We start from the raw sequence: 12,558 nt of genomic DNA on the forward strand, positions 1-12,558 counted from the left end.
GTTTGTGAATGTAATGTTATGTTTTTGGCTCCGGTCTCTCCACACCAGGAGCAGACAAAGAGTAAAGTGCACGATGTCACATTCCAGCGCAGAGAAGGATTAGGGCCTCAATGAACGGCAAAGGCCTGAAAACAAGAGCTGTGTCTGGGTCTGTGCAGAGGAGAAATGCACTTGAATTTGACACAACTGGAACAATGTGCACTTCAGAGGATGTTCTAATGCTAAAGAGCTTTGTCATTTTAAATATGTAAAGAATAATTCGGCCCATGAAACTTAGTAATCTTGTTGTAAACACTAGTGCGCTTCTTCTTCTGCTGTCGTTTTACTGCTGCTGACACAAAACAAAGCATTTCAATTATAATATTTTGTGCTTTACAAGGTTGTCCAACCTCTCAAAAGCACGACACATCAATATAAAATGTATTCAACACTTGATGGCAAGTTATTTCTGTTGCCGCAGCTGCTTTGGGAGTGCATTTTGATCCCAGAAGTTTACAATTCAATGTATTGCACGTAATACTGTACATTACCAGTCAAAAGTTTGGACCTTTTCATTGAATGTTTTATTTATTTTCATGACCACTGGGATTTACACTTTGTGGATTCTGAATGAACATGTGGTACTAAACAAGAAAGTGTGATTATATTTTAGATTATTTTCTCTGAACACCGCTTTGTGCACTGTTAACAACGCAAACGCCTACTTTGAATAATCTGAATCTAAAATAATGAACATATTTGCCGTCTAAAGTATCAAAAATCAGAGACTAATCATTCTAAAACTAGCATCGAAACGAGACACTAATTTGAGCAAGTATACAAAATAAATCGCACTAACAGGACGACACTTGACCTTTCATGAACAGCTTGAAACGATCTTGAGCTTCAGCAGAACTAGAACGAGACCAGGATATTTAATAAAGTTATTTTGTGTTGAATGGGTCGGTCTTTTGTCTCAAACCTCGACATGAAAAAGAGACGTTTGATCATCTTTGTGGTGTCCAAATCTGTATCTAACACGTTTCGACGTAACTCCAAACGTCTTGCTTCCTATATTCAATGTCTTATTTGTGTAAGAAACTAAAAACATTAAACAAGAAGGCGTGTCCAAACTTTCGACTGGTGCATCATCAAACTATGTCACAATAATTTCAATAATTCAACATTGCAATAGGGAATCTCACATTAGTCTCACGTTGATTTGTGTTAAGAAAAGTCATTCAACTCCCGCGGCGTCACCGTCCGACTAAAGTTTGAGCATTTTATTCCTTCACATAACAATAACAGACACAAAACAAATGAAAACTTTACCTGGAGAGCGTTAACAAAAAAGGGCACATTGCAAACGCATTCGTAGTTTGTGATTTTGAAGGCTTTTTAAACCAGTCGTAAATGTACTGTGCGCGCTTATCTTGAGGTGGATTATTATAGCGGTCAAAAGTCGTTAGAGAAATGTAAATGTTTTCTACAGCCACACTAAGATACTGCACAAACTGTAATGAGATTAGTCATAACATTGCAAGAATAAGAAGAATGATGGATGGATGATGCCAAAATCTTCACAACAGAAAACAAATTGACAAGCACATTTTTCTTCAGCCCCGTAGACTTCGAATGCACTTTCTTTCCTCTATTTTTTTTTTTAAAACATCGAACCGTGACTTCTTCAAGCATTTAAACATGACTTTCATTAAAAGGCAACACAATAAATACAAACGAATGGCACGAAAGGTTCAGACAATCTTAAACGAAGCAGGAAGTCGTATGAAATTTACATTAGAAAAGAGAAAAGAAATCTCCAACCAAGTAAACTTTAACAGAGTTAACACAGCCGGACTTTGAGAATCAATAAATCAAGAGAAAAAGAAACAAAAATCACACTTTACAGCGAGACAAATCTTGAACGATATACTGCAATATAATATTTGTATTTACAAGAATGTACATCGTTGGGGGATGTGAAAAGCGAGAGAGGTGGCTGCGTTTCGTTTTCGGACAATCAGAGAAGATAATGCACTAAAAACGTGGTAAACGCCTTCCTTTAACACGAGCGAATCCGGAACATTCCAATCGTTTATAACTGAGGCGGAGGGCAGGTCAGAATTCCACTGTAGAACTGTCAAAAGCAGAAATATTGGCCATAAACCAGGTCAATCTGGCCTGTACCTTTTCCCATACATTTTCTAATCCATTCTGCATCTTTATTTGATTCATGGTATATTTTCATTTCATATTCTCGTTAAACGGTTAGATTTAAAGTGTGTTTTTAAATAGCATTTGTCATAGTTTTTGACTAGGAATCTCATGATTAGTCGAATCGGTAACAGTGATTATTCAGGTCAGAACATAAAGCGTAAGAAAGAAAAATAATTTTAGAAGCAAAATTAGGTATTTTAATTCAACAAGCTGTTAAAAAAACAGACCAAAAATGAAAGAACGTTTATAATCTGGCCGTTTATGTCACATTAACTTTATTTTCGCCCATTCAGAAAGTTAAAATTCCATAAAACTGGTCACAAACTTGAGGGATTGATATGTGTGAGACAACGGGGATTAAAGAAAATTAAAAAGTTCACAGTCGTTTAGTCTGAGTAATTGTGAAGAACTTAAATTGTGGCATTTCAGGACCTCCCTACTTCACTGTATCTTTTCTATTATTCTTTGTGTTATTCTCAGGAAATATAAACGGGCATAAAGTTCAATGTCTTCCATGTAATCACGAATGAACTAAGGTGCCATTTTGTTCACTATATTCACTACATATATATATATATATATATATAATTTTAACTTTTTTTCAAACAAACAAGCAGTTATTGTCGGTTGAAACGACCTTCTTTGTGGACCCAAATGTTATAGAATTTCTTTCAAAAACAGTGACTTGCCCCTGCCCTCCGTCCGAACTCATCAAATTCGAATGTCTCATGTTATTTCAAACGTAGTGAGCGTTGTAAGCGTTGTAAGGCATCGGTATTAGGCTTGGACTAACGCCGCCGCAGCGTTTCTCCCATAGCTTTACCGCTCCTCCACTTCAAGCAATAACCTGACTGCAACTCGACAAAGGCTTTCTGAAGAAGTGAAAGAAATGGTCGTATTCTTCAAAAGCTTATTATCATATAGTGTTTTCTGTTCATGTACGGTATGCAAGTAAGGTTATTTTTGAACTGATTTTGTAAAGTGTTTTGCTCAGGCTTCTCCAAGTAAAACAATCAGATTTACGGTTAAAAAAAAAAAAATCACTTCCACTTGTGCAAAGACCATAAACGACCAAACCTGGCTCCAAAAATGATCGACATCAAGCTTGGGATTACGTTTGCCATTCCGCTTGAAAAAGGTCAGATCAAGTTCAAGAAGGTTTTTTGCTGTTTCTTAATACTTCGCTCAGGCGTCGCCCCGAGTAAAACATTAGCAGATTGACAGTTATAAAATCTCTTCCACGCCGAGTGCAAAAATCATGACCAGGCCGGGCTCCAAGATCATATCCTCGCCCATGTGCTGGTTTTCGCAGGCCATCACCACCACGGCCTGCTTCCCGGGGATGCGCTTGGCCACGTAGTTCTCGTAGTAGCGCCTGTTCATTTGCCGCGTCTCCAGCGTGGCCAGTCCCTGAGGCCAGTTCCTCTCGTGGGCGTTCTCGATGAGGTCGTTGACGATGGAGAGCGGGCAGCCGCTGTCGATGAGCGAGCGCTTGATGACCGCCTGGAGCACGGCATCCGGGGTCGAGATCATGCCGCCCCAGCGAGTCACGCGGGCCGGCTGCATGGAGTTCACCCACCTGTGCACAGAAGAGTGAACATGGTCAACTCACACACGGTAAAGCTGATGGTTTATGTGAAACAAGAGCCAGTGTTTCCCATTAAAGTGCGCCATGACTCCTTCAAATAAAATGCAGTTAAGAAATATATTTTGAATTCTGCTAAAAATTATACAAAAAATTCTCACAGAATACCACTATTACCCGTTTGTAACTGATGACATCAGACTAGGAAATTACCCAGCAAACGCTAGACAAAAACTCATCTAATGTATTTTTTTATTTGAAAAATACAAATATATGAGAGCACGTTGTTTGTGAAAATGATGCATAAACTTTGACTGGAATGAATATCCTGTCATTTTCTAAAGATTTTTCAACGTTTTATCAACAAATACCAGTTCAATTGGAGTAAAACTTAAATGTATATGTACAACAGGTATAAATATACCAAATACAGTAAAAATTAGAAAATCGTAAAAACCTTAACCCTTAAAAAATGTGAAAGTTTAAATATAAAATACTAGGGATTACATTTTTCAAAGTGTTCCAGGAGACTGGTGACACAGATTCTGCTTATTTAAAAACAGGACTGTCCATGTACAATTAGACAAATGTTGCTGAGGTATTTTACCAGAGTTAGTTATGAGTATGTTCATTCTAATTTACAGTCTAGTGGCAGGGAAACGGACAACCAAAAACATTTTAAAGATGAGGGACAATGGATTGGACTAAAAAAATCCCTCCAGACACAAGGTAAAGAAGTTCAAATATAATATAATAAAATAAAAGTCAAATATAGCTTTTACAGATAAAAATTAATTGACACAGATGTATTCTCAATTACAAAATCATTGACATATCCAATCTGTTGAAGTCATAATTTGGGCTTCGCTATTTATTTCGCTCACGTTTGAGTTTACAGGAAAAGCCGGTGCGGTGTTAGCTTCTTTTCTTTTTTCCCTGTGTCTGCTTCGTGTATCGACAGCTTCGTGTTACACATTTTACACTAAATGTGCCCAGACACTGACCTAAACGAACTCCACACTGTCCTGAAGAGGACAGGGGCTTGTGGACGGTGGTTTCTCTCATAAATGTTTTCCAAGTAAGCTACGTTTATTATTAGCATCAGGTGCAGTACAAACACAAAGCCAAGCTGTGCTGGACGTGCTGCTGTTAAAGTGTCTGTTTACTCTTCACTCTCCAGCTGCTACAAAATAAACCTCAAACACCAGTTGGCCACAGTTAAAGAGAAGAATACAAATAAACAAAGTACAAACAAGAGTGAAGAGAAGTTTATGAATCAGACTCATTTGTTGTAATTTTTAAATGATTACCGTGTGCCCTATTAGTTTATAACAAGTGAAGGGAACTATCTGTGTGATGCTCGATATATATTCTACTGTCAGCGGCCTACAGGCTTGGCAAAAGTATTTCACTTTAAAAAGATATTGCGATATGAGAAATGATATTGAGATACACTTTTCTGCCCATAAAGCCCAGCCTTAGTTATTTTAAATACATAAAATATTTACACATGAAGTTGACCAATTCTTTAAATGTCTGTAAAGCTCAAGCAAAAAAGCAGAACTTAATCAAAAATATAAAAGACTAAACACAAGGCCATAGGTTAATAAGAGAAAGGTTTTAAAGTCCTAACTTACTCCAGGATCTCGTTATACTCGATGCTCTCCTCCAGGTTCTGCAGGTTTGGGTTGGCGCTGCGGATCGCCCTCATGTACGCCTTCAGCAGCTGAATGTCCCGTTTCTGAAAGACAACACTCTTATAACATTTCAGTGCAACACAAGGACAGAGAGGGCAGTTCAGGAGAGAGGAAAGAAAACAAGTGGAGCAAGTACAAAGCAGCTACATGAGCCTGTGTATATCCTCTGCATATTTGTCCAATCTATAACTGTTTGAAAATTATAAGTATCTTAAATTAACTACAGGGTTTGCACAAGATCCCATGAAGACTAGGACTTTCATCATGCAGTTTTAAATATACAATTGTACCATTTGTTAGTTGCTTGATTATGATTTTATATTGCATTTTCAAATGTAATGAATATTTTGGTATTCATTATTCTCCTCTTTTAGGCTCAGATTGAAAACGAATTAAAGATTTTAGTGTGTTTGTTTTAATTCTATTTGATTTTGTTTTTACATCTTATTTTATTACTTTTATCCTATTTATGCCTCTGTAGTCTTTTACCTTGCTGTTAAGCACTTTGGAACCCTCTGGTTGTGTAAATCGTGCTATATAAATAAAATGGATTGGATTAAAGAAATTTGACTTTTCCAGTTGAGGCTTTCAACATTTTAGTTGCTACAAAAGAAAAAAAACAGAACAGCAACAGAATTCCCCATTCATCTTTTGGACATGGATGAGAAGGAGCTCACTTGTTCTCCCAGCTGGTGCTTATGTTCTGCCACCGTTTTCTCCAGCTCGGAAATCTTGGTCTGCTGCTGCTGCACGACGCTCCTCAAATGTTTGATACAGTTATGATTGGGAACTTCATCTTTGGGCATTTCAAGGCTGAAGGAAAAAAAACAACAACAAATTAATAATAATCAACCTACATGTCAAAGTAGATTCGAGATTACGTTCTGGTGTTCTACTTTTTGAAAAGTGCCAGCACCCGTGTAGAGTAGTTTGGGGGAAGTATAGGTTCCATTGCTGATATATCGAGAATTTAAATGTATTGGGCAGTTATTTTTACAACAGTGTTTTCTATTTTCAATGGAAATAGAAGAACAATGAAGCTAAAATGATGGCTGTACATTTACTTGATTGATAATTATAAAAAAGTATATCGGACGCATCTGCAAGGCAAATATGGGATATCGGCTGGGGAATAAATTCCAAGAGACAAAGACAAAGTGCTGAGTGATCAAACGGAGTCCAGTAAAGCTGTGAATGTTTGCTTCCTGATTTCAGTTGCTAACACAAGCAGAAAAATGTGTGTTCATGGTTCAAAGGGAGACGACCACCAACCACCAGCTTTTCTCAATGGAGACAGATACGTTTAATGCTATACTGTGTAACATTCCAGGCGAAGCAAGACAATTGTAGAATGTTAAGACAAAAAATTGTGCCCGATTAATTGACTAAATGGGGCGTGGAATTACAAAAGTGCTCAAAACCTCTAAGAAAGGACCACATATTTGACCCTGAGTGCACTGGCAAGACAAAAAATATTAGTAAATTGCACATCTGTATGTAAAAAGGCAGAATAAATTCCCAACTCATTCCTAAAACCTCTGCTAACAGATTGCATGCTTTCTCTTATCTGCTGCTCAATAAAATCCCAATAAAAAAAACACATTGCAGAGACATCAGAAGAAGAACTCACCCGCAGCCCTCCTCGCAGGTGACGGGTCGCTTGGGGTTGTGTTCACAGTCTTTGAGGTGAGACTGCAGCTGATCGAGCCGGAGCGTAGCTGTGCACCCGAAGCTGGCGTTGTCACAGTTGATCTGGAGTTTGGAAAGCATGTTTCGCATAATCCTCGGGACGGGACGGAGGTGAGCGAGGGTCACGACTGTGCGGTCCACCGGGCAAATCTGCTGCTGGGCAAACCACTGAGTGATACACGCATTGCAGAAGGCATGTTCACAGTGTGGAGCCTGGAAAAGTTAAACCAAATGAGTATGTTTTCATTCATAATTATTAAAGCTCTGTTACTCAGTATAAACAGTCACAAGTCCCTCTCAAATCATATTAAAGTTATCAAGTGTTTTTCAGTTCGTCTCTCAGCCTTTTTACTGAAACGCAAACAACAAACAAACTACAAACTACAGAGGCCCATGAATGGTTGTATTGATCTCAGGCTCCTGACAATGTGTTGTTTAAATCCATTTTGAGTTTTCAGATAATGTAAAAGCGTATCTCCCTTGTGTTTGCCAAACAGTAATTTATCTAATTGGTTTCCACACAATTTCTGCTGAAGGAATGGTGACTGGCAAATCATATAATAAAACAGACGGTGAATAATAATAATAATAATAATAATTTCTGCATGAACAAAAATTCACCTGAACTGGTTCCTCAAGGACTCCACTGCAGATTGGGCACAGGAGGTCTTCATCCACCTCCCCTGTAAATCTGGTGACATCATACCCCATGGTACATTCCTGTGACCCCCGGACTCCTGAGAAAAGGGAACAAACCACAACTTTATAAAAATGCACAAAATTTAGACACATTTGGATAACATGTTATGTTATGTTAATGCTTCATGCCCCTGGTAGGGTCTCCCAAGGCAAACAGGTCCTAGGTGACGGGTCAGACAAAGATCGGTTCAGAAGCCCTCTATGATGACAACAAGAACAAGGCAGTTTACGTCGCCCGGATCGGCGTCACCGGGGCCCCACCCTGGAGCCAGGCCTGGGATGGGTGCTCCATGGCGAGCGCCTGGTGGCCGGCTCTTACCCCACGGGGCCCGGCCGGGCACAGCCCGAAAGAGCGACGTGGGGCCTCCCTCCCGTGGGCCCACCACCCGCATGAGGATCCATAAGGGGCCGGTGCAGAGAGATCTGGGCGGCAGTCGACGGCAGAGAGACGGAGAGACGGCGGGCTGGTGTGGGCTTGCTTATAGCCCCTCAGCTCAGCCGCCACGTGTTGGAGTTTACCCCGGTGAACGAGAGGGTCGCGTCCCTCCGCCTTCGGGTGGGGGACAGGTCTCTCAATGTTGTGGCGGCCTACGGGCCGAACAGCAGTGCAGAGTACCCCGCGTTCTTGGAGTCCTTGGGAGGGGTACTGGACAGTGCACCGACTGGGGACTCCGTTGTTCTACTGGGGGACTTCAACGCCCACGTGGGCAATGACAGTGACATCTGGAGAGGGGTGATCGGGAAGAACGGCTTCCCCGATCTGAACCCGAGCGGTGTTCAGTTATTGGACTTCTGTGCTAGCCACGGATTGCCCATAACGAACACCATGTTCAAGCACAAGGGTGTCCATCAGTGCACATGGCACCAGGACACCCTAGGCCGGAGGTCAATGATCGACTTTGTTGTCGTGTCATCTGACCTCCGGCCGGTGAAGAGAGGGGCAGAGTTGTCAACCGATCACCACCTGGTGGTGAGTTGGATCCGCTGGCGGAGGAGGAAGCCGGACAGACTTGGCAGACCCAAGCGCATTGTGAGGGTCTGTTGGGAACGTCTAGTGGAGCCCTCTGTCAGTAGGGTATTCAACTCGCACCTCCGGGAGAGCTTCTCCCATGTCCCGGGGGAGGTTGGGGACATTGAGGCAGAGTGGACCATGTTCTTCGCCTCCATTGTTGATGCGGCTGCTTGGAGCTGTGGTCGCAAGGTCTCCGGTGCCTGTCGTGGCGGCAACCCCCGAACCCGGTGGTGGACACCGGAAGTAAGGGACTGAAGAACTGAAGAAGAAGGAGGCCTATCAGGCCACCCTGGCTTGTAGGCCTCGGAGGTCATCGACGGGTATCGGCAGGCCAAGCGAGCCACGGCTCGTGCTGTCGCAGAGGCAAAAACCCGGACCTGGGAGAAGTTCGGGGAGGCCATGGAGGAGGACTATCGGTCGGCACCAAAGAAATTCTGGCAAACCGTCCGGCGCCTCAGGAGGGGGAAGCAGTGTCTCACCAACACCGTTTACGGTGCGGGTGGAGGCCTGCTGACCTCGACTGGGGATGTCGTCGGACGGTGGAAGGAATACTTTGAGGATCTCCTTAATCCCTCAGTCACGTCTTCCGAAGAGGAAGTAGAGACCGGGGACTCGGAGGCTGGCTCATCCATCACCCAAGCTGAAGTCACTGAGGTTGTTCGCAAACTCCTCGGTGGCAGGGCTCCGGGGGTGGATGAGATCCACCCTGAGTACCTAAAGTATCTGGATGTTGTAGGACTGTCTTGGTTGACACGTCTCTGCAACATCGCGTGGGGTTCAGTGACCGTGCCTCTGGACTGGCAGACCGGGGTGGTGGTCCCTCTGTTTCAAGAAGGGGGACCGGAGGGTGTGTTCCAACTACAGAGGGATCACACTCCTCAGCCTCCCGGGTAAGGTCTATTCCAAGGAACTGGAGAGGAGAATCCGACCGATAGTCGAACCTCGGATTCAGGAGGAGCAGAGTGGTTTTCGTCCCGGTCGTGGAACACTGGACCAGCTCTATACCCTCCATCGGGTGCTCGAGGGCGCATGGGAGTTTGCCCAACCAGTCCACATGTGCTTTGTGGATCTGGAGAAGGCTTTCGACCGTGTCCCTCGGGGTGTCCTTTGGGGGGTGCTCCGGTAGTATGGGGTCCGGGGCCCTTTGCTCAGGGCTGTCCGGTCCCTGTATGACCGGAGCAGGAGCTGTGTTCACATTGCCGGCAGTAAGTCAGTCCTGTTCCCAGTGCATGTTGGACTCCGCCAGGGCTGCCCTTTGTCACCGGTTCTGTTCATAATTTTTATGGACAGAATTTCTAGGCGCAGTCAGGGGTCGGAGGGTGTCCAGTTTGGGGACCACAGGATCTCATCTCTGCTGTTTGCAGACGATGTTGTCCTGATGGCTCCATCAAACCCGGACCTGCAACATGCACTGGGACGGTTTGCAGCAGAGTGTGAAGCGGCTGGGATGAGAATCAGCACCTCCAAATCCGAGGCCATGGTTCTCGACCGGAAAAAGGTGGCTTGCCCTCTCCAGGGGGGTGGGGTGTCCTTGCCCCAAGTGGAGGAGTTCAAGTATCTCGGGGTCTTGTTCACGAGTGAGGGAAGACAGGCGGATCGGTGCAGCGGTTGCAGTGATGCAGTCGCTGCATCGGACCCTTGTGGTAAAGAGGGAGCTGAGCCGAAAGACAAAGCTCTCGATTTACCGGTCGGTCTACGTTCCTACCCTCACCTATGGTCATGAGCTTTGGGTAGTGACCGAAAGAACAAGATCGCGGATACAAGCGGTCAAAATGAGTTTCCTCCGCCGTGTGGCTGGGCGCTCCCTTAGAGATAAGGTGAGGAGCTCGGCCACACAGGGGGAGCTCGGAGTAGAGCCGCTGCTCCTCCACGTCGAGAGGAGCCAGCTGAGGTGGCTCGGGCATCTGTTCCGGATGCCTCCTGGGCGCCTCCCTCGGGAGGTGTTTCAGGCATGTCCCACTGGGAAGAGGCCCCGGGGAAGACCCAGGACACGCTGGAGAGACTATGTCTCTCGGCTGGCCTGGGAACGCCTCGGGATCCCCCCGGAGGAGTTAGAGGAAGTGTCTGGGGAGCAGGAAGTCTGGGAGTCCCTGCTCAGACTGCTGCCCCCGCGACCCGGCCCCGGATAAAGCGGCAGAAGATGGATGGATGGAATGTTCCCAATTTACCTCAGTCACAAATGTCTTTTAAAACATCCATTCAGCAACAGCAAATAATATTTGGCAAACAAATGACATCCTTCCAAATTAAGGGGGAACTCCTACAAAATACAATACAGTTATGTTTATATTGTACACACATAAGAAGTTTATTACAAGTGTGAGTCTAAAGGAACAGAACATGTTTAAACTTGATACATTTGATTTAAAGGCAATCTATAACTGAGAAATCTGCCACAGAAAATGATGTGTTATTTTTAACCATGCCATAAGTGTTCACCCATCATGAGTTTACTTGAGTACTGTTGAGAGATTCTTACATGTGTGAGTAATCCTGTACTGTCCTGCATTTGAGGCTTGAGTGTTCAGGAAATATCTTATCACTCAACCACCCCCATCTGCGCTCAAATTCCTGTAATATTTGCTAAACTAAGGCGGGTTTATCAGTTCTGAATAAAAAGTCAATGGGCCCGTTTCTATTGCTATTCCATTCTAGATTAATGTTGTAGTTGATCATGAACAAAGGTGCTCTACTTTTAATAGGAAGTAGCAGAAAAGGGAATACGTTTTCTTCCAAATAGCTCATCCTTACATATAAAATCCACAATTTAGATCATCTGTCAATGCCTTTTTATGGCTCATACACATTGTGGTTAAATTAAAAGCAATATAAACCTGGTCGCAGAACATATTTACACTTGGTTTCTGTCTTTAGCAGTGCATTATAACAAACAGATTAAAATTAAAAGGAAAAAACATTTTGGGTGGATGCAGCAACACTGTCTGCAGGAGGCACTTCTTAGTTTGTTCTGCTCATACTTACACAGACAAGCTAAACCGCCTCATGCTAAGTAATGTAGAGTCCTTTTACGCAAAGCAGCAATAAACCGTGAACAATTCAGACAATCGACGGTTTACGAAGGTTGGGATACACCAAAATATGTGCCAAAAATAAATCAAATAACCACAAATGCATTTACTTTCGTTTCAGAATGGTTTGAGATCGTGAGCATGTTAAGGCTAAGGCTAGCGACTCACAATTAGCACTGGCTTCTGTAACCACAGGCTGATTTAGCATTGAAGCTAACCAAGGAAAAACATAACCTCACACTTTTTACGCAGAGGGTACACATTAAACAAACAGCTGTGGATCAGGAATACAACAATCGAGTGAATACCTACACAAACATTTGGTACAACGGGCCCTGGTTAGTTTTAAGGTGCGATTATCCTTTTTTCCCTTGTTAGCCACGTCCGAGCTACATCCTCCTAGTCTGCGTCGCCTGTGATACGCGACGTCGTTTTGTACGTCACGACGTTCTGTTTGATAGAGGCGGGGCTCCTGGGGTCTCACGTTTTCCCTTCTATATTATTTATTTACGCTGTTTTCATAGATATTCTCTTTATTGTGTATGTTGTTTGCGTTGTACATTTTCCTTGTTTACGTCTACTATTGTTGAATTGTTCTTGTAGTGCATCGTCTTGCTTTTTTTTTACATAGCTTTTCATTATTATTTGAAG

At 43.3% G+C, this 12,558-nt stretch overlaps 1 protein-coding gene across 1 annotated transcript; it reads right to left on the reverse strand.

Annotated features, from left to right (window-relative positions):
- Positions 1-1,247: 1,247 nt before the first annotated feature.
- rnf41 (ring finger protein 41) lies at positions 1,248-12,328 on the reverse strand. The gene is made up of 7 exons (XM_072449231.1): positions 12,220-12,328; positions 11,047-11,138; positions 7,789-7,904; positions 7,109-7,380; positions 6,156-6,291; positions 5,419-5,522; positions 1,248-3,775 (listed from the first exon to the last, which is right to left on the reverse strand). The coding sequence occupies exons 3-7, from the start codon at positions 7,876-7,878 to the stop codon at positions 3,421-3,423; spliced, it is 957 nt and encodes a 318-aa protein (XP_072305332.1). The 5' UTR covers positions 7,879-7,904; positions 11,047-11,138; positions 12,220-12,328; the 3' UTR covers positions 1,248-3,420.
- Positions 12,329-12,558: the final 230 nt, after the last annotated feature.

Source organism: Eucyclogobius newberryi, unplaced genomic scaffold (assembly GCF_026437365.1).
Source record: "Eucyclogobius newberryi isolate DKJ021-1_F unplaced genomic scaffold, fEucNew1.0.hap1 SCAF_17, whole genome shotgun sequence".
In the NCBI taxonomy this organism is placed as follows: Eukaryota; Metazoa; Chordata; class Actinopteri; order Gobiiformes; family Gobiidae; genus Eucyclogobius; species Eucyclogobius newberryi.

What these genes read in the sequence shown, in the direction of transcription:
- rnf41 (XM_072449231.1), bottom strand. Translation starts at nt 7,878, where the DNA reads ATGGGGTATGATGTCACCAGATTTACAGGGGAGGTGGATGAAGACCTC. An exon ending in ACCTGCGAGGAGGGCTGCGG is followed by an intron (nt 6,292 to 7,108) that starts GTGAGTTCTTCT and finishes TTTTTCCTTCAG; the next exon opens with CCTTGAAATGCCCAAAGATG. An exon ending in AGCACCAGCTGGGAGAACAA is followed by an intron (nt 5,523 to 6,155) that starts GTGAGCTCCTTC and finishes GTTGTCTTTCAG; the next exon opens with AAACGGGACATTCAGCTGCT.